General features: G+C 41.5%; 1 protein-coding gene across 2 annotated transcripts in view; it reads right to left on the bottom strand.

The window, feature by feature from the left end:
• CCDC171 (coiled-coil domain containing 171) overlaps positions 1-19,620 on the bottom strand; it is a 249,297-nt gene that overhangs the window by 76,439 nt on the left and 153,238 nt on the right. For both annotated transcript variants that reach the window (XM_054986128.1, XM_054986129.1), the window contains exon 22: positions 4,411-4,542. In XM_054986128.1, the coding sequence (XP_054842103.1) occupies positions 4,411-4,542 (132 nt within the window). The remainder of the gene's footprint in view (positions 1-4,410; positions 4,543-19,620) is intronic.

Raw genomic sequence — 19,620 nt, 5'->3', positions numbered from 1 at the left:
ACTGTTTCTTCTTGTATTCAGCCTTTGTTTCGGTTGTTTTTAATATGTTATCTGTTTTCACAGCCTGAAGTAGTAGTAGTAATAGTTGTTGTTGTTGCTGTTATTTAATTTCTAGCCCGTCTTCCCTACAAGTGGGCTCAGGGCTGGTTACAACAGTATGAATAAATGCAAAGATTAAAAACATTTAAATACATTAAAATCAGAACTATCAATAAACATACATTACAGATCACAAGATGGAAGCCTCCTCCATTCTTCTGTAACAACCATACACAGGGGAGAGGGGGGACAAGTTGATATCATGAAACTGTGCCTTCACATTTTTGGGGGTGTGTGTGTCAGGCTATGGATGACAGGATATGGTAGACAGATCCCTGGACCATTGCAGGAAGACCCAGGTTCTTGGTTAAATGGCTTTTATTCAGAAATCAGATTATTTCCATATATATGTCCATAGAACTACTCAGAAGCAAGGTAAGCATCTAAGCAGCAAGAGTAAAAGTTGATAGGAATGACATCATGTGAGATGACTGTTTAACTGTAACACACCGCCATACCTCCTGTGACCCGGGAGTAGTGGGATCCCTAGCTCCCTCGTGGTCTCCTCCATCACATCCACTGTCCTCCACACTCTCCATCCCATAACATAACATATAGCAGTATCGACACAATATAATACTAACTACCCTCAATCTAATCCTCAAATATGGGTTTTAAATACTCTCATTTCATTTCCCCACACCCCTAACCTCATTATCAAGTATAAAATGGAAATACTGTCCCAATTAATTAGAGCATAAATATATAAATACATAAATGATCACAATACAGAGCAAGATCTGTGCCTTGAAAATCTACAAGCTGTACTAGAATCACAGAATCATAGAGTTGGAAGGGGCCATACAGACCATCTAGTCCAACCCCCTGCCCAGTGCAGGATCAGCCTAAAGCATCTCTGACAAGTATTCGTCCAGCCTCTTCTTGAAAACTGCCAGTGAGGGGGAGCTCCCCACCTCCCTAGGCAGCTGATTCCACTTTTGAACTACTCTGACAGTGAAAAAGTTTTTCCTAATATCCAGCCGGTACCTTTGTGCATGTAATTTAAGCCCATTGCTTCGGGTCCTACCCTCTGCTGCCAACTGGAACAGCTCCTTGCCCTCCTCCAAATGACAGCCTTTCAAACATTTAAAGAGAGCAATCATGTCCCCCCTCAACCTCCTCTTCTCCAAACTAAACATCCCCAAGGCCCTCAGCCTTTCCTTGTAGGGCTCAGCCTCCAGACCCCTGATCATCCTCATCGCTCTCCTCTGCACCCTCTCAATTTTGTCCACATCCTTTTTGAAGTGAAGCCTCCAGAACTGCACACAATACTCCAGGTGCCACCTGACCAAGGCAGTATAAAGAGGGACTATGACCTCCTGCGATTTTGACGCTATGGTCCCTTTGATACAACCCAAAATTGAATTAGCCTTTTTTGCCACCGCATCACACTAACTGCTCATATTTAGTTTACAGTCCACTCTTACCCCTAGATTCCTTTCACATATACTACTGCCCAGAAGTGTATCCCCCATCCAGTATTTGTGCTTCCCATTTTTGTGGCCCAGATGTAATACTGTGCACTTTTCTTTGTTGAATTGCATCCTATTCACAGCTGCCCACTTCTCCAGAGTATTCAGGTCTTGTTGAATTTTAATTCTATCTTCTTGGGTGTTTGCTACTCCTCCCAATTTGGTATCATCAGCAAATTTAATGAGCAGCCCTTCCACTCCTTCATCCAGATCACTGATAAAAATATTGAAAAATACTGGGCCCAAAACCGAGCCCTGCGGCACTCCACTGGACACCTCCCTCCAATCTAATTAAATGCTATTGACCACCACTCTTTGGGTACGGTCCTCTAACCAGTTCCCTATCCACTGAACTGTTCTATAGTCCAGTCCACAGTCTTCCAGTTTGCCCATCAGAATGTCATGGGGGACCTTATCAAAAGCTTTACTGAAATCCAGATAAATCACGTCAACAGAGTTCCCCCGATCCAGTAAGCTCGTCACTCGATCAAAGAAGGAAACCAGGTTGTTTCTACTGTAGATGGCTACCCTCTCAAAACAATGCTAATACACCGTATTTATACTAGGTAAAGTGCTTTCAAGTTTGGCAGATGTGGGGGGAACACCACTCCTCTCCCAGCCCAAAACAACTCTATAAAGTCAACTCAATCCTCAAGCTGGAACTTGACTCACTGGAACGAATGGCAGAAAGTAAGAAAGTGTATTTAGAGACTGCCATATCTGCACAGTCTTGTCCTAAATAAAGGAAGATTTAGTGCAACTAAAAACAAGTTGGAGGCTTGTGAAGAATAATATGAGAAATAAAAGACTGGAAAATTCCCTGGGTTGCAGAGAGCCATCATGGCCTCCATAGATTTCTCCATTCACCCTAACAGATGTTTAACATTCTGGGCCTCTTAGTGAACAACAAACATGCAGTCTAAATCCAGCTTCTGAAGGAGGATTTTATTGTGATTTACACAACAGTACTGTTACACATACCTGAGGAGTACACCTACATGGGCTGTGAGAAGCCCAATTTCACTGCCCTATGATAGGGCACTTGACTATATTGTTAGAGAAACACTACAACAATCCCAGTTTGCAATACATGGGTACTTCAGATGCTGATTTATAATTGAGAGTAATGTGTCTATAAATGTGAATGAGAGGGTTTCATCAGCTGACATTTGGGACTGTTGCAACAATTCAGGCACTAGTACAACCTTGCCATAGAGAACTTTATCAGGACATTGACTTCCTGCCTCCCGCTTCCACTTTATTTTTAAAAGATGTATGTAGCTGTGTCCATGTGGGTCTTACGGGACAGAATAGGGAAGAAAGAACAATAAAATAGCAATGCCTTTTGCCTGTTTTAACTGGATTGTGAGCATTTAAGAGGCAGGAGCCTTTTTATTTTTACTTTCAAATAGGTAGTCTGTTTGCTCTTGTTGAGCCCTTGGGGATGAATCTAGACCCTTGGGAATTAATTAAATAAATAAATTAATCTGAACCATGATGAATTTCTTTGCAATTTCTTAACATGCTAGTGAAACGATGCAAACTGTATCTTGTGACTTGGCTCTTTTTTAATTCTAAAAGATCCTTTTCTTGACAATAATAAGCACATTTACTTCATCAGAGAAGTTCCACTGAAATTAGCTGCATATTTGACTTGAGGGCACTCTCCACCACAATTCCAAGTAACTCTGTTTAGACTTCGTGTTAGTTTGTGGGTTGCCCCCCCCCCCCGCCCCACACACTTCAGTGTTACTCTGGGCCATGACCAGCCATCATCTGGAAAAACCCAGAAGTGACAGATACAAAATATCTTCTGTCATCTCTAAAAGCAATTTTGTGTGTGTCACTCTGCATGTAATGTGGATGTGCCACTTACCCCAGGGCGATTATATTAAGTGTTAAATAAACATAGAAGATCTCAACTAGTCTAAGGAAAAGAAAGCCTAAGTCTAGAAGCAGGTGTAAAGCCAGAGAAAATTACATCTATACCCATGCCAACTTCCAAGGCAACCTCTACATTTCCATATCTAGGCAAGGGCCCCCAGCTTACAGTACTGCCCGAAGCACCCCCATTAAGCTTGCTCCCGAAAGAATATTTTAGCACTCCTGTCTCCTGGCCTTAGTCAGTAAAGCAAGAGGGCACCTGTCTAAGAACTTTTAAAGGCAAGGGGCAATACACCCCTTTTTAAAGCAAGGCGTTGTGCAAAAATTGATCCTTCCAGAAAAAGTTTCGAACACATTTGTTTTACCATTCATCTCAAACAGCAAGATAAACCAAGGCTTTCAGTCAAACATAGAAGGGTTCTTCTCCAATTCAGATACCATGACAACTATATTCATTCTCTGTTTTACTTGTCCGAGTGCTGTGTCATCAATCAGTGCCAGAAGGTGTCAATAATCAAGTGCCTAAAGAGATCAATGACCCTATAACCTTTCCCCAGCAGGTATGAATCCAAAGATCACTCATGCACCCCACTCTGTGCCCATTTCTCCTCAGTGATCCAATCCTCACCCCAATGTTTACATATTGATTTTTACGATTGTACTTCCCCCCCCCATAGAGCTCTTTGAAAATACATTTTAAGAACCTAATTGGAAAAAGCAAGTTACATGGCAAGTTCTTCCCTATGGATAAATACTGTTTTTATGTATAGTGTTGTGCATCTTTCTTCAGCTGTTTCTAAATATTCTGTTTAGGATATGGTTAATTTTAGTCATTAGAAAACAACATTTTTAATTGCTGACTACTACATGATTGAAGCTTTTTGTCCTTCCTATTAACACCACCTTTTGTATTTTTAAGCATGGGGGGTAAAGAAAGGTTATTTAGGATTCTAACCTGGAATGCTACCACCTCAGGCCCAGCCTTGAGCCCTTCCATTACAAAGGTCTCCAGGTGCAGCTTAGGCAGCTGCAGGGTGAAGTCATTCCTAGTTGCCGCAGTCCGTGACAGCGAGATCTGATCTCTGACCTAAAAGGGGAAAAAAAACAGTATCAATGGTAATTCCCCTTCAGACACATTAACTGGGATGAAGCGGGTCCCCTTGAGTCCACTGAGTGGACTTGCATTGATCGCTGGACCTGAAATCCATGAATAAATTTAGGACTAATTGATTTTTCGTTGCAAATAAATCTCTAATTCAGAGTGCTGGGAGAGAATGTTAAGAAGAAAAAGCATCCTCTTCTCTAGACTGAAAGAAGAAGGGAAGGGAAGTCACTAAAGGCTTCTTTCTTACCCGAACAGTGCAACAAAATTCTATGGCTACACAGTAATAGGAGGCTCAAGAAATCAAAATGTAAAACTTGTTCAAAACAGCGCATACAACAATAATTGCCTGCTTTATTAATATCAAATTGTTTGTTACTGTAGTATGATTATACATACTACCAAAATATTTTTAAGCCACCACTGCTTTTGATTTTCATGCTAGGATATTATTTTGAGGAGTCTCAAAAAAGGTCTTACACAGTTTTTAAACATTATGGTTACATTTCTACAATATATTCATTTGACTATTAGCATATTTTTTAAAACTTAAATTGGTCAAATAGCTTTTTAGTTCTTTCCTGAGCACTCCAAACTGTCACCTAATTTGGAAGTAAGCCTTCAAAGAAGATAGCTCTAAAGAAGAAATTGATATTTTTTCCTCATAAACCCAAATAGTTTGGATTTAAAATACTCAAAGAGGCAGAGTTTAAAGAAACAATAACAAAACACTCGGCATGGTAAATGAGAGATACCAACAGTTTTTGTAGACAAATATAACCTTATGCAGTTGGTATTGTACTGCCATCTTCTGTCAAGGTGAGAAATCCCTTCAATTCATTATATGTCCAGAAAAACAGAAAGTATGACCATGCTTCTAATTTTTTAAAACCAGTTTTCAATCCCATACAAGTTTTGCATCAAACCAAACTAACGTCATTAATTAAAAACAAACACCTCATACATACTCGCTGCATATTGCTTCACATCCGAATTCTGTTCACATCTGTTCCCAAATGTTGCTCTGTATTAAGTGATATGTATTTTACTAACACTCCCTTCAAAAAGTGCATACTATTGCGTATTCAACAAATGCTGATGTTCACATGCATTTGCCGAATTCAAATTATTTCCTTGCATCAACAAGTAATTGTAGTAAATCTTTAGCTTTACAATGAGATAAAAAAGCAAAAAGATTATCTTCCAGATAACTCTGTATGTTTCTGCATAGACTAGATATTTTGGATACTTTATATGAATGTGCTAATATTATAAAATTTAATTCTGACATCCTATTTAGGCTGAGTTTAAAACAATATTTCTCCCTTCCTCCTACAGACCGGATCACTTAAAGAATAGCTTTAATTTGTGTGGGTTAACGTCCCGAATATTTTGTTCACAAACTGTACTTTTTAAAAAAATTTGCTTCAGTATTACTTTCAATGTCTAAACACACACACACACACACACACACACACAATAAACACATTTAGATCTCTAATGTGTGATTGTATGTCTTATTTACAGAACTACAAAACTATGGATATAGATATATATTCAATGCTATAGTGCATGGGAATAGGAAGCCTTCTGTTTCCCCAAGCTGACCTAAAGAATTCCTGTCAATTCCTGTGGCTGCCAAACTTATGCACTATAATGCAATTTTTATAACAAGTGTACGTCCTCCACACATTTCTACACAGACTGTTCTAGGCTCAGGTTAGAGAGTCCAGCGGAACAAACACTGTCTCCAGGGCCTTCCGTCAGCATGCGTAATTTTGTTCAGATGTTAACCTTATCTAACATGATACAAACATGTTATTTTAACTATACCTACAATAATACATATTTCACTTGATTTTTGAGAGTTTATATATGCTAATATTTTTAGTTTTTCAGTACAGCCAGTATGCAGACAGATAAAAGAAAACATTAATGTGGATTAAGGTACTAAGAATTTATCAACATCAAACCACCAGTGTTTTGCCTTCTACCCTTCTGAACCATAGTCAATAGATCTAAATATTTTACTGCACCCTGGCCAATTCATTGTTTGATGTTTAAAAACGCACCCAGAATCAAAGAAAATTTATTAAATTTGAGCCCCCAAATGAGATACTATTAGCTTTGAAAGTCAAGTTTAACTGCGATATTGATGATTCTCTTTTTTCTGTGACAAAATTCACCAGGGAAATCCCTGATGTCAAAGTACCAAAGCAGATTGCTAATACTGAAGAGGGAGGAAAGGAAGAGAGCAGAGAGAAGGATGGAAAAAGCAAGGGAGTGGGAGGAAAACAATATATATCCTAAGTACGTATGATATTGAACACAGAAGGGACAGCAGAAGATATTTTAACCCTATCTCCACCTGGTTCTGTTCTTTGCCATAAGGGTCTAAAGTTCAGTTTCAGCAAGAAACATAGGAATACAAACATCTTTAAAATGTAATAAATATATAGTAGCATGTTATCAAAAGGGAACGCTATCATTCCCTACAATATAATTCTTGTGAAATCAAGGGACCCAAGTAAATTTGTGAGTGCTTTTTAATTATGTTAGATACAAAGATCTATATGGCTTTCATTCAAATGAACAATGCTTTGTTTTAGCTACTTTAAAAAGGGGGTTTCTTTTTGATAGCCATCTGGGGTGTATGCTGAAAGCCACAAGGAGTAAACAGAAAAGCACTTTTTAAAAAACAGATCACTTACCCCGCAAGGCAACCACTGCCATTTCATTATGACACAGTTTTCATGAAGAGGTAAAACTGACTCTGACTACTGCCACTTCAGACCACAGGTAGCGGCTTACATGACTCTTTCACAAAAGTTTTCCCTGTGCATGGAAGACTAGTAGGTCAAGGAGAAGTCTAGCTTTGCCTTCTCCCTGACACTTGTTTCTGTGTACTGGGCTTTTTTTTTGCTATAGAGAAGCAATAAGTCACAATAGTCTCAAGTTGTACAACACAGATACAGATTTCCTAACTCAGCAAGGATCTCAGAGCTTGTAAGTTGTGCTAATGCCCCTGGACTGGTTATACAGCACATTATAAGGAACACCTACAGCGGAACCTTGTCCTCAGACATTTTTATCTATACAATGTTGCTTTTTCAGTGTTGCAGTAAATGGAAAGCAAGGCAAGTGCACATGTACACAAGTCCCTGAAGCCGTGTACAAACCATAGCAGGTTAGGCAAAGCCAACGACCCCAACCCACCGTCCCTGAAACATCTATCTGTGAAATGTCGGTGATTGAAAAACGAAAGAAGGAGCAACAAACAATACTGATTATACTCAGCCAAACAGACTCATAGCAAGCTGAGCCACTGTGGTGCTGTTACTGCCTCAGGGGTTTCACCTCAGTCCTTTGGGCAGAGAACTGGCCCTGTCTGGCATGTGTGACAGAGGTTGTGTACCGCTGGACTATAGCTTTTCGTGAGCTTTAAGGCTCTATAACATTTATTGTTGATCACCTTACAGCTATGCATTTTATCGGTACTAGAAGAAATGTAATAGTTTGTGTACTTCAAACTCACAAAGCCTGTTTGACAAAATGTAACGGCAAGGCAGAAAAAATAATAATAATATGGCTCATGCAGGCAACGGTGGCTCTATTATACATACTTTAAGCCTCTGCAAATCAGTTTGTCTATATGCAGACTTAAAGGTGGAGGGAATCCTTCGATAACATCATACTTGGTTGTGCAGATTGCACAGTTTGAGCAGATACTGATCCAATCCCAGAGGAATTTCAGGGATATGGAAGAAATCAGTATCTCCATCTCTGAATATGGCAGAGTTCACAAACACGCACAATGTGCTTCAAAAGCACAGAGCAGATCATCTCTAGGAAAACAGCCAGTGTAATGCAGAGTATTATACATAGGATTTGTGAGACCCGGATTCGAGATCCCACCGGGCCAGTTGCATATTCTCAGTTCAATCAGCCACAGAGGGCTGTTGAGAAGATAATTTAGGGAAGGAAGAACTATATGTGTCACCTTGAGCTCCTTGGAGGAGAGACTGAATAAAACCGTGTGTGTGTGTTTTAGAGAGAGAGAGAGAGAGAGAGAGAGAGAGAGAGAGAGAGAGAGAGAGAAGATGCATAAGCCTATCTTGAAGTCCTGTTATCTTAGCTGAAATGGTGGAAGTCTGATAGATTATTTTTAGTCTCCCCTGATATAATCCCATATAAAATGAAGTTGCAAGTGGAAATTTACCTTGGAGGTGATCACTTGCCCCTTTCACTTTCAATCGAAGGGAATTTTGAGGTTCTTACCTGAAAGCCTTTTCAATAATTCTGTATGAGTGAAGGGTGTGTGGGATTACTCAGACAACTGTTTTGGCCTATCAACACTGGTTCCCATCTGTTCAGGTACAATACAAGGTGCTGGTGCTGACCTATAAAGCCCTTTATAGTTTGGAACCAACATATCTGAAAGAGCGCCTGCTCCCTTATAAATCTGCCTGACCACTATGGTAATCTTCTGGGGCCCTGCTTTGGGTGACTGCTTTCAGAGATGAGGCAGGTGGTAACTCAGAAGAGGGCCTTCTTGGTCATGGCACCCAAATTCTCGAACTCTCAAAACTTCTGCCAGTGGGTGATAACTTGTCTCGTTCGGCACTCTATCAATGAGCTCTCCTTCCTGCCTAATGTTTTAATTGTTGCCTTTATTTTTTGTATGTATTTTAGCTCTGGTTTTGTTTTAATGTGTTTTGTTGCTTTTAATGGTTTTTAAGATGTGATTTTATTATTTATGTTTTAATTTGTTAGCCGCCTTGGTGGCCATTATGATGGCAGAAAAGTGAGATATAAATTTTGAACAATGCAAAAAATGTTCTTATTAATACTTTGCATGGTCCTAAGACACTGAGAAAGATTTTGTACTTGAGAGAAAGAGACTCCATCCCCAAGCATACAGGTCTCTCTTTCATAGCACCTTTCTGAGGAGAAAGAGGCAGGTATGCTATCTAGCCTCACCATGCACCCCACTAAAAAGAAAGCAGCAACAGCCAGAAAGCCAACAAGAAACACTGAATATCTTCATCACATTGCTGCCCTCCATGACAGCTTTAATTTTATGATCTTAACTGGTTTTAATTTATTTTTATTGTAAACCACCTTGGAAGGAAGTTGGGCTGACACTGGTCTAGTAAACAAATAAGATGGCATGAACTTGAATTCAAATTAATCCCTGCATAATAACTGCCACTTGAGATGATTAACTTGCAACTCCCTCAGATTGCTACTGCCTGCTTTCTGGTGCTCAGGGTTGTATACATGGTGCATCCTCCCCTCCGAATTTTATCCTTACTCAACAACGCTGAGAGATAGGTTAAGATTGAGACAGACTTTCTCTGCAGAATGACGCTTTGAACCCAGATGTCTTCAGCCCGAGTCTAACACTCTGTAGCATGCACTGGATCCCTTGCTGTATTTAATCACCCAACTCACACAACTATGAGCAGTAGTGCTATAGATGGGTTAAACCAGAAAGCAAATGCTTTCTTCTCATCCGCCTGTTCAGTTTAGGTATATAGCCAGCTAGCAGCTATGCATCGATAGATATTTGGGGTATGGGTGACCAGTTTCAGGGATGAGGAAGTAAAGAAAGCATTGTCTGTCAGATCAAGAATTGAGGGCAGGAAAGTTTTATTAGCACATACCTTCTGAAGTCTGGAAGAGAAGACATTTTTGTTCTGTGAGGAAGTGAGATGAAGTCCTCAGAGTGACAGCGGTATGATTTGTACCGAAATAAATTTGTATCTGATATAGAATCCAAGGACAATTTCCAGATAAATTACAGATAGCATAAGGAAGATTTTGTCTGAGATACTTCCAAATAAGTTTTGCATATGCAAAGAGGTTTAATATAATTATTAGAAATCCTTTAGTGTGGTTTTTACATTTCGGAGGAAGGATTATCTATACTGAACTCCAACCCTTTTACATTTTAAAGTGAAGTATATAAACTTGGATTTTTGACATCAGATTGAAAATTCTCATATCCGCATAACTAGAGCGCAATCTAATAACTGGAAGGAGATCCAGTTTGGTGTAGTGGTTAAGAGAACTTGGTTTGATTCCCCACTCCTCTGCTTGAAGCCAGCTGGGTGACCTTGGGTCAGTCACAACTAGACATGGGCACGAACGGGGGGGGGGAATCCGAACACCCTGTTCGTTGCCATCTATGAACAACGAACTGAAGCAAACATGTCCCCTTAACTGCAAGAGTTAGCCGTGTTAGTCTGTGGTAGCAAAATCAAAAAGAGTCCAGTAGCACCTTTAAGACTAACCAATTTTATTGTAGCATAAGCTTTCGAGAATCAAGTTCTCTTCGTCAGATGCATGATACAGAGACTGGTCAAATATAGAAAAGGAGGGAGGAGAAGGGGAGGAGAGAGAAGAGGCAATTGGGGGGGAGGGGGAGGGTGCAACCAAAACATTCCTTTGCTAGTATGTCCCCTTAACGAACATGTTTGGTGTTTGGTGTTCGTGGCCCTTATCAGAGGGACATGGGGACTCCCCTTGTCCCTGACAGCGGGCAGAGCAGCCACTGCGGGGCTTCGTTCTGCCTGCTGTCAGAGGGATGAGGGGACTCCCCTCCTCTCATCCCTCTGACAGCAGGCAGAGCCAGCGCCGTAGGGCTTTGTTCTGCCCGCTGTCAGAGGAACGAGAGGACTCCCCTCGTCCCTCTGACAGCAGGCACAGCCACCAGAGCAGGGCTTCATTCTACCCACTGTCAGAGGGAAGAGGGGACTCCCTCCCCTTGTCCCTCCAACAGAAGGCAGAGTCGCTGCCGCGGGGCTTTGTTTTGCCCAATGTTAGAGGGACGAGGGGACTCCCCTCAAGCCGGTGCCACAGGGCTTCGTTTTGGTGACTGTCAGAGAGATGAGGGGAGTCCCCTCCCCTTGTCCCTCTGACAGTGGGCAGAATGAAGCCCTGCTGCGGCAGCTCTGCCCGCGGTCAGAGGGACAAGAGGATTCCCCTCGTCCCTCTAACAGCAGGCAGAGCCGCCGCCACAGGGCTTCATTCTGCCCGCTGTCAGAGGGACAAGGGGACTCCCCTCATCCCTTTGACAGCAGTCAGAGCCACTGCTGTGGGGCTTCATTCTGCCCACTGTCAAAGGGACAAGGGGACTCCCTTCCCCTTGTCCCTCTGACAGCAGGCACAGCTGCCACCGTAGGGCTTCGTTCTGCCCACTGTTAGAGGGACGAGGGGACTCCCCTTGAGCCGGCGCTGCAGGGCTTCATTTTGTCCACTGTCAGAGGGACGAGGGGACTCCCCTCATCCCTCTGACACCGGGCAGAGCCGGCGCAGCAGAGCTTCATTCTGCCCGCTGTCAGAGGGACGAGGGGACTCCCCTCATCCCTTTGACAGCAGTCAGAGCCACTGCCGTGGGTCTTCATTCTGCCCGCTGTCAGAGGGACGAGGGGACTCCCCTCCCCTCGTCCCTCTGACAGCAGGCAGAGCCACCACCGTGGGGCTTCATTCTGCCCACTGTTAGAGGGATGAGGGGGCTCCCCTCGAGCCGGTGCTGCAGGGCTTCGTTTTGGCCACTGTCAGAGGGATGAGGGGATTCCCCTCATCCCTCTAACAGTGGACAGAGCTGGTGCAGCGCGGCTTCGTTCTGCCTGCTGTCAGAGGGACGAGGGGACTCCCCTCATCCCTCTGACAGTGGTCAGAGCTGGTGCTGCAGGGCTTCACTCTGCCGACTGTAAGAGGGACGAGCGGATTCCCCTCAAGCCATCACCGCAGGACATCTTTTTGCCTGCTGTCAGAGGGATGAGGGAAATCCCCTCAAGCCGCTGCTGCGGGGCTTTGTTCTGCCTGTTGTCAGAGGGACAAGGGAAGTCCCCTCGTTCCACTGACAGCAGGCAGAGCCGGCACCGCGGGGCTTTGTTCTGCCCGCTGTCAGAGGGACAGGAGGACACCCCTCCCCTTGTTCCTCTGACAGCAGGCAGAGATGCCACCACTGGGCTTCATTCTGCCTGCTGTCAGAGGGCCGAGGGGACTTTCCTCATCCCACTGACAGCGGGCAGAGCCAGCACTGTGGGGCTTCATTCTGCCCGCTGTCAGAGGGACAAGGGGACTTTCCTCTTCCCTCTGACAGCGGGCAGAGCTGGCACCGCAGGGCCTCGTTCTCCCCGGTGTCAGAGGGACAAGGGGACCCCCCCCCTCTTCCATCTGATAGCGGGCAGAGATGGCAGAGACTTCTCTCCGTCCCTCTCACACCGGGAGAGCTGGCACCACCCCCTTTGCTGTCATTTTCTCTTCAGAGTGGCAAAAACTGGACTGTCTGCTGAAAGCTGAAAGGTTAAAGCCAGAAAGAAAGCCAGAAGGAGTTGATACAGAGTTCAGTCCCTCCCTCCCTCCATTGCCAGGGGAACTGATTGAAAGGCGCCAGACTATCTGGCTTGACAAACGGCTGACAAACACACAAACAAGGCTTTGCAATGACCACTTGTTTGTTCAGAATGGGGCCTCATGAATGGCTTGTTTGCCAACAGCTGAACCCAATGTCTGTGGCTTTTTTCGTTTGTATTGCTGTTCGTGCCCATGTCTAGTCACTACTCTCCAGAGCTCTCTCAACCTCACCCACTCACAGGGTGATTGATGTGGGGATAATAATAACATACTTTGTAAACCACTCTGAGTGGGCATTAAATTGTCCTGAAGGGCAGTATACAAATCAAATGTTATTATTATTATTTATTAAAGTTCCAACTGACATCCAAAATAACCTTATGGTTCGAACTTCAGTAGAGCAGTATGGGAACATATCACAGGAAAGCAGCAACCACATAAGATCTATAAAATAAGAAGTGGGTCTTCTAAAAAAGCCTCAGTCAAAATACGGAAACTCCACCTTTTAACTGGGGAGGAAGGTCAGACCATTTAAAAACAATTTTATTCATCAATATCCATGGACTTTATCTCACATGGCTTCATTGGCCTGAACTTTTTTTATACTTCTACAGTGACCCTAAACAATATGCTGATTTGTTTGGCATTTCCAGAAAAAGCAGACTAAGTGCATGGGGGGGGGGGTGGAATTGGAACAATTTGGTCACTTAATATATAATGTGAAAGTACAAGCTTACGTTCACCATATTTCATGTCAGTCCATATTTTCCTTGCTGGAAGCAGAACACCGTTAATGGACAGGCATCTAAAGATTAAATCTGGATTACTAACGGCTGTTCTCAAATTAGGTACTAGCTGAATCAACAAAGTGATGTTGAGCAAAGTTATGAGTGGCAATCCAGGAAGTAGGTTTCAGTGTCTCCAAGGATTAATTTACAAAGCTAACAGAATATTTCCCACTGATTGTATTATGTTTTGTAAATTTTCTTTACAAAAAATTGTAAATTTTTTTGTTTTGTAAATTTTCTATTTTTTGGAGGAAAGGTTCTTGGAGAATGGTTGGATCCACCCCAATAATTCCATGCTGCAGTATCAACCTTAACCACAACTCTGTTGATTCTAAATAGACTGATCTACCAATAGTAGACCTTTCTTAATCATGTCTAGGGCACACTATTACCTTCTAGTCTTTTAGGGGTTTCACTACAGAAATCTCTCAGTATAGTATTGGACATAAATGACCTTTACTTCCTTCTAGCCTTACAATACCACAATCATAACATTTCTAAGTTACCTTCCTGAAACTATCAGTTAAGAGGATTAAAACTTAAAATATGAATGTACAAAACCTAGATTTTTTTAAAAAGGCAGTTACTTCTACCTGAGAGCTGATATAACTGAATCCTAAAATTCATAAGAAGAGTAATCACACTAGAGGGGAAAACTGTATACATTACTGTAGATAAGTGACTATAAACTACTTGCAGGTCCCCTTGCCAATCACAAAAGCAGCTAAACCAAGAGACCCATAGACAAGGTAAGGGTCTACATATTTGGAAGATTCTCCAATATAAATAAAAATATTAAATTAACCACACACACACACATCTATCTGAGGGACTAAATATGCTTCAGGTTGTTCACCTGCAGAATGCTGAGAAAGCTACAAGTCAGTAAAAGAAATAAAGGTTTAGCCTACATAAACCTTAGAATTTGTCATCCCAGAAAGGGAGATCTTTAAGGGAAAAGGTGATTTCCAAATTGTTCTCTCCCCTATGATTTTGCACAGGCCCCCATCTTTGAGTCAAACTTGTTTTCTCTGGGTTGTTTCCTTATCTACTCACCTCGTAGCATCGGTGAGCTCACTTTCACAAGACGACCATATTGTTATGTGGCAAAATTATACCAAGATGGCATCTTGATCAATAGGAACAGCCGTCATATACACTCCCAGATTGTGGCACATTATGATCTGGATGAAGCAAACTAAGGCGTAAGAAATTTCATGAGTACAGATAGGATGTTGAAACCTGGAGGTTGCTGTTAAGAGGTGAAGATTAGTGGGATGATCCTGGATCTCTTCCAAAGTATATTCACAGGTTAAACAAAGAACATCAATGTATCTGTTTACCCACCTTGTAAATTCAAGTTAAGTTATGGAGAAATATAGTAAACAAATAAAAACTAAAACTAGCTTAGCATATTCATAACCAATGCTCTCTTAAATTCAGTAAGTTTTTAAAAGAATGTTCGGTCAGAAAGAAAGGAACATGGTTTCTTTTTTAAAAAAAAAAATCATTATAGTATAATTTCCTGAAAAATGCCAACACACTTACAAAGTGCGTGCACGCAAACACATACAAAATCGCTCAAACCAAAGATTATTTGGATGAAATGTTAAATTTGATCTGGGCTCTTTAAGCAAACCATAACCACTATGACAAAGCTATTCTGTATTTGTGTGATGCGCACAGTAATACATCCCTTATGAACAGATTTCATTGACCTTGAGCTGGAAGTGAACCCATGTCTGGAGAAAATAACAGCTAACACATTAATTTCACAGTATTCCATACAAGGATGTTTCCTTACTTAAGGCAAAGTACACGCATGGACATACAAAGAAAAACCCCTTCAGACTTCCCAAAGAATGAAGACAGACGGGCTCTGGCATTACTTACTTAGATATGTCTCAGCTGAAAACAGTTAAACACATGGATATGACATTCTGCAATGTCTTATCTTGAGTTTGTCAAGGTTTTTTAAATCCCTCTTGAACTGGAGTACCATTTTTAGCTTGGCTAGGTCAGAATGACACTGAACACTATGAGTGATGACACACTAGACAGCTATATGGACAGAGATGTCATCAGCAAGCCAGCTGTGCTAACACCTGTATGTCCTGCACAATTGATCTTTAGGAATATGGATCAAGAAAGTCAGGACAGCATCAAGAACAAAACAAAAATGATATTTAACAAATTTGCAAAAGAGCAACACGAAAAGAGAGAAGGATCACCTTGAATCGAACAATGAAGCAAAATGTAGTATTATTTTATTTCAATGTTTCATGGACTATGTCTCTTTCAGAAAGAAAGAGGCGCATCTCTAAAATCTTAACATGATGCCACAAGCCCATCAATATAAAAAATGCCATGAGTCATTCTTTATGTGACTTTAAAAACAGCTTTTTTTTTGGAGAAACTTTAAAAAAAAATTGTTCTTTTCCTGCTGACTCCTTTTATGTGTGTCTACTGGTCCGTTTCACTTGTGGCAGGTGCCAGATTGATAGACAAAAGCCAAGAATAGGCACAGAACACACAACAGCATCCTCGGATTTCTGTCACTGTCCTGCCAGCCCATACGAACCTGACATGCTATATTTCCAACTCAGAGCTAAAGCTGAGTTGCAACTTTCTACCACATGAATGCATAAACAGAGGGAGCCTAATTACACACTGACTCCCATCGAGAACCAGCACAGAGCAAATAATACAGTACATCTGTATTATCTATATATCAGTATATATAGATTCTATAGACAGTGTTACGTCAGGACCCAGTTACCTAGACACACTCTTTAAAAATGTAAACGTGCTACGCAACCTACTACTCAGGCTTCATCTATCCAAATTTCCAGACTCATCAGAATAATTGTGGCTAATTCAAATCCTCTGTATTGCTTCTAGGTTTAGCACAGTGCGCAGCATATTACTGGCAAGGAAATGAAAGTTAAACCTCATGAACTGTTACAAAACTCCCACACGATATACATATGTATTGAGGGGGGAGGCATGTCTTGTGACTGTAGGCAGTACTTGTGATTCTCAAAACAGGAGGCAGCTCTCCTTATGGCACTGGTCTCAAATTGTGGAGCAGGAACCAAAAGGGGGTCATGACAGTCTGACAAGTATATTGTAGCATAAGCTTTCGAGAACCACAGCTCTCTTTGTCAGATGCAGATGGATCTGCTTAGGATTTCACTGAAAGTCACTTGCTAGGGAAATTCCATGCTCTTCTCCAAACCCCCTATGGCACATGTATTGATTGAGCCAGCATAATGGTTAGGATGTTGGAGACCCATGTTCAAATTCCCACTCTGACATGGTTCAAATAACCACTCAGGGTAACGTCAGGTCAATCACTCGCTCTTTCTGCCTAATCTATATCACAAGGGCGTTGTGATAAAATGAAATGGAGAATGATACAAACTGCTTTCAGAAATGTGGAGTATAAATAAAAATGTGAAGTATAAATATCTAAATAATTATTGAACCATGAAGTGAAGGCAAGTGGAATGCGTGTGCTTTCCTAATTATTGCAGCGTTGGCTGATGTTATCTGAACACAGAAAGGACAATTATGTTTTATTAAGTCAGCCCCATCAGGGTTGGTTGATGGTACCTGAAGAATTGTCCTTTTATTAAGTCAACCTCATCTAGATTCAGATTACATGGCAAGCCTTGTAGCGCTTTTTTCCAAGTGTACTCAACCCTCTAGATGAGTACTCAAATTACTTTTCCAAATACAGACTGTAATGACTTGTTTGAGAAAAAAGCACGTCAAACGAAATTTCAGAATGGCTGCATGTGTGTTTATTCGTTCCCAACATATACATATCAGAAGACAAACACAGGCACCCCCATTACATTTTATATGCTTGTCCCCACTCTTTTTCTTCCCCAATATTAGAAAAAGCAATGTGAGATATAATCCACAAACAGAAAATGAGATCTATTTGCAAAGAATATTTTAAATGATGTAAACGTTGAGAATTGAAGGGAAAACTCAGTTTGCTACAGACCGTAGAACCACAAAGATGTAGTAAATAAAAACCAGGCATTGATCACCAGCAAGCAAATTCTGAAAATTTCACTCCATCCCCCACCCTTTGCACAACTTAGTTGGAGCTAAGTCACAAAAATTTCAGTGGGACATTGTTCTTAATGTCCCATTGAAACCTTTACAAGACGGGGCTGTGTCACCCTCCCCCCACCCCAGCAAAAAAGAACAATGAAGAATGAATATCTGAAACCCGCAATTCTGTTGTTCATATGCTGTTAAGGAAAGGGTAGAGAAAACATAGCACCCAAAGGGTAATCTGGAAAATGCTTTCTCAGGAAGTTGCCCATTAAAAGTTGCTGCTGACCAGGTTAGGTTGGGACACAAGGGGATGAGGCTGGGGTACGTGAAAACAAAAATGTTCTTAGAAATATCTTAAGTAGTTAAATAAAATAGACAAGATGAATTCGGGGGGGGGGGTTATCTGCAATGAGGTGAACAGTCATTATGCCAAGGACTGTTTTAAAGTATTCAGTTAGCAGCATGATGTTAATCTCTTTTGAAATACATCAGCCAAACTGGAAAACAACAGCGAAGGGCCTGTGAATCCTGACCGTGTAGGGACTGGACTAGTTAAACTTCAAAGACCCTTACAACTTCTGGAACTTTTATAAGTCCCAAAGCTCAGAAAATAAATGTAAACACAAAGATTGAAAAACTGTATGTACTATCCTGCACCCACCACATATTTTCTACTTTCATAATACCATATTCTGAACTGTTAGCAAATTATTTCTATTTTCTTTTTTGCCTCGTTTTAAGTTTCTGGAATCCTAGCCTGATTATGTTTCCTATTAGATGTCACATCCACAGTGCTGAGAGAGGGGGACAAGGGGAACAAAATCCCTTGGACTTAAGTTAGCACGAGAGCCACTGAAGATGGATTAGTCAAACATTCAGTGAATAAATTTAGTTTTTTCCCTCTACTTTTGGTGCTGTTCTGCCTGCAGCCACTAGGGGTGCAGGAATATTGTGGCCAGCAAACAGCCAGACACTGGTTTTCTGGTACTGTATTTGCCGCCTTTTTTGCATCCATTTAGGTACATGGTTAATGGAGAAATATTAATAGGCACAGGTTATGCAAACTGAGTAGTTGATAGAAGGGATCCTCAGGGGCTGATGAAAAAAGAGCAGAGGAGGTCTGAGAATCTTTACTAAATAGAAGAGGAGGGCATTTTTGGCAGGAACAGTTTGGCTGGAAAGAGGAGAGGGAAGCTGCCCATGCTTCCTTTACATTATTATGAAGACTTGTATAGATATATAAGCTATGTAAGTATAGAGGCTTATAAACTACTGAATGTTGTGAAGAAAAAAGAGATTTTTGTCCTGTCTCACTGCTGAGTTCACCCATAGTTAGCTTGAGGCTCAGGACAGCCAGAAGGAAGTACTGTATCACATGCTGTATAATCAATTTATTGAATTAACCACTGTAAGAGGCGATACCTACTGGTTTAGAAGACTTTAAAAGAGGATTAGACAGATTCATGGTGAGGGAAAGGTCCATGAGGAGCTATTAGCTATGAAAACAGAACCTCCATGTTCAGAGGCAGTATACTCTTTAATGCCAATTTTGGGAGGCTACTGTTGGGTAGCTGTTGCCTGCATTCCCTGCTGGTGGGATTCCAAGAAACATGTAGCTGGCCAGCACGGGAAACACGACATTGTACTAGAAAGTCCTCTGGTATGATTCAGCAAGCCTTTTGTTTTATGGTTATGAAAGCTACAGGGTATGTTGCCCTATCCATATTTTTACAGAGGAATTAGAAAATATAATTTAGTGATCCCATTGCTTCTTCTGCATCTGCAAATATGCTACTAAATTATTAAAGCATGTGGGAAGATCAGAGACTGCAGT

The sequence above is a fragment of the Eublepharis macularius genome, chromosome 8, assembly GCF_028583425.1.
Source record: "Eublepharis macularius isolate TG4126 chromosome 8, MPM_Emac_v1.0, whole genome shotgun sequence".
In the NCBI taxonomy this organism is placed as follows: Eukaryota; Metazoa; Chordata; class Lepidosauria; order Squamata; family Eublepharidae; genus Eublepharis; species Eublepharis macularius.
This window is presented reverse-complemented; position numbering and strand designations above follow the sequence as displayed.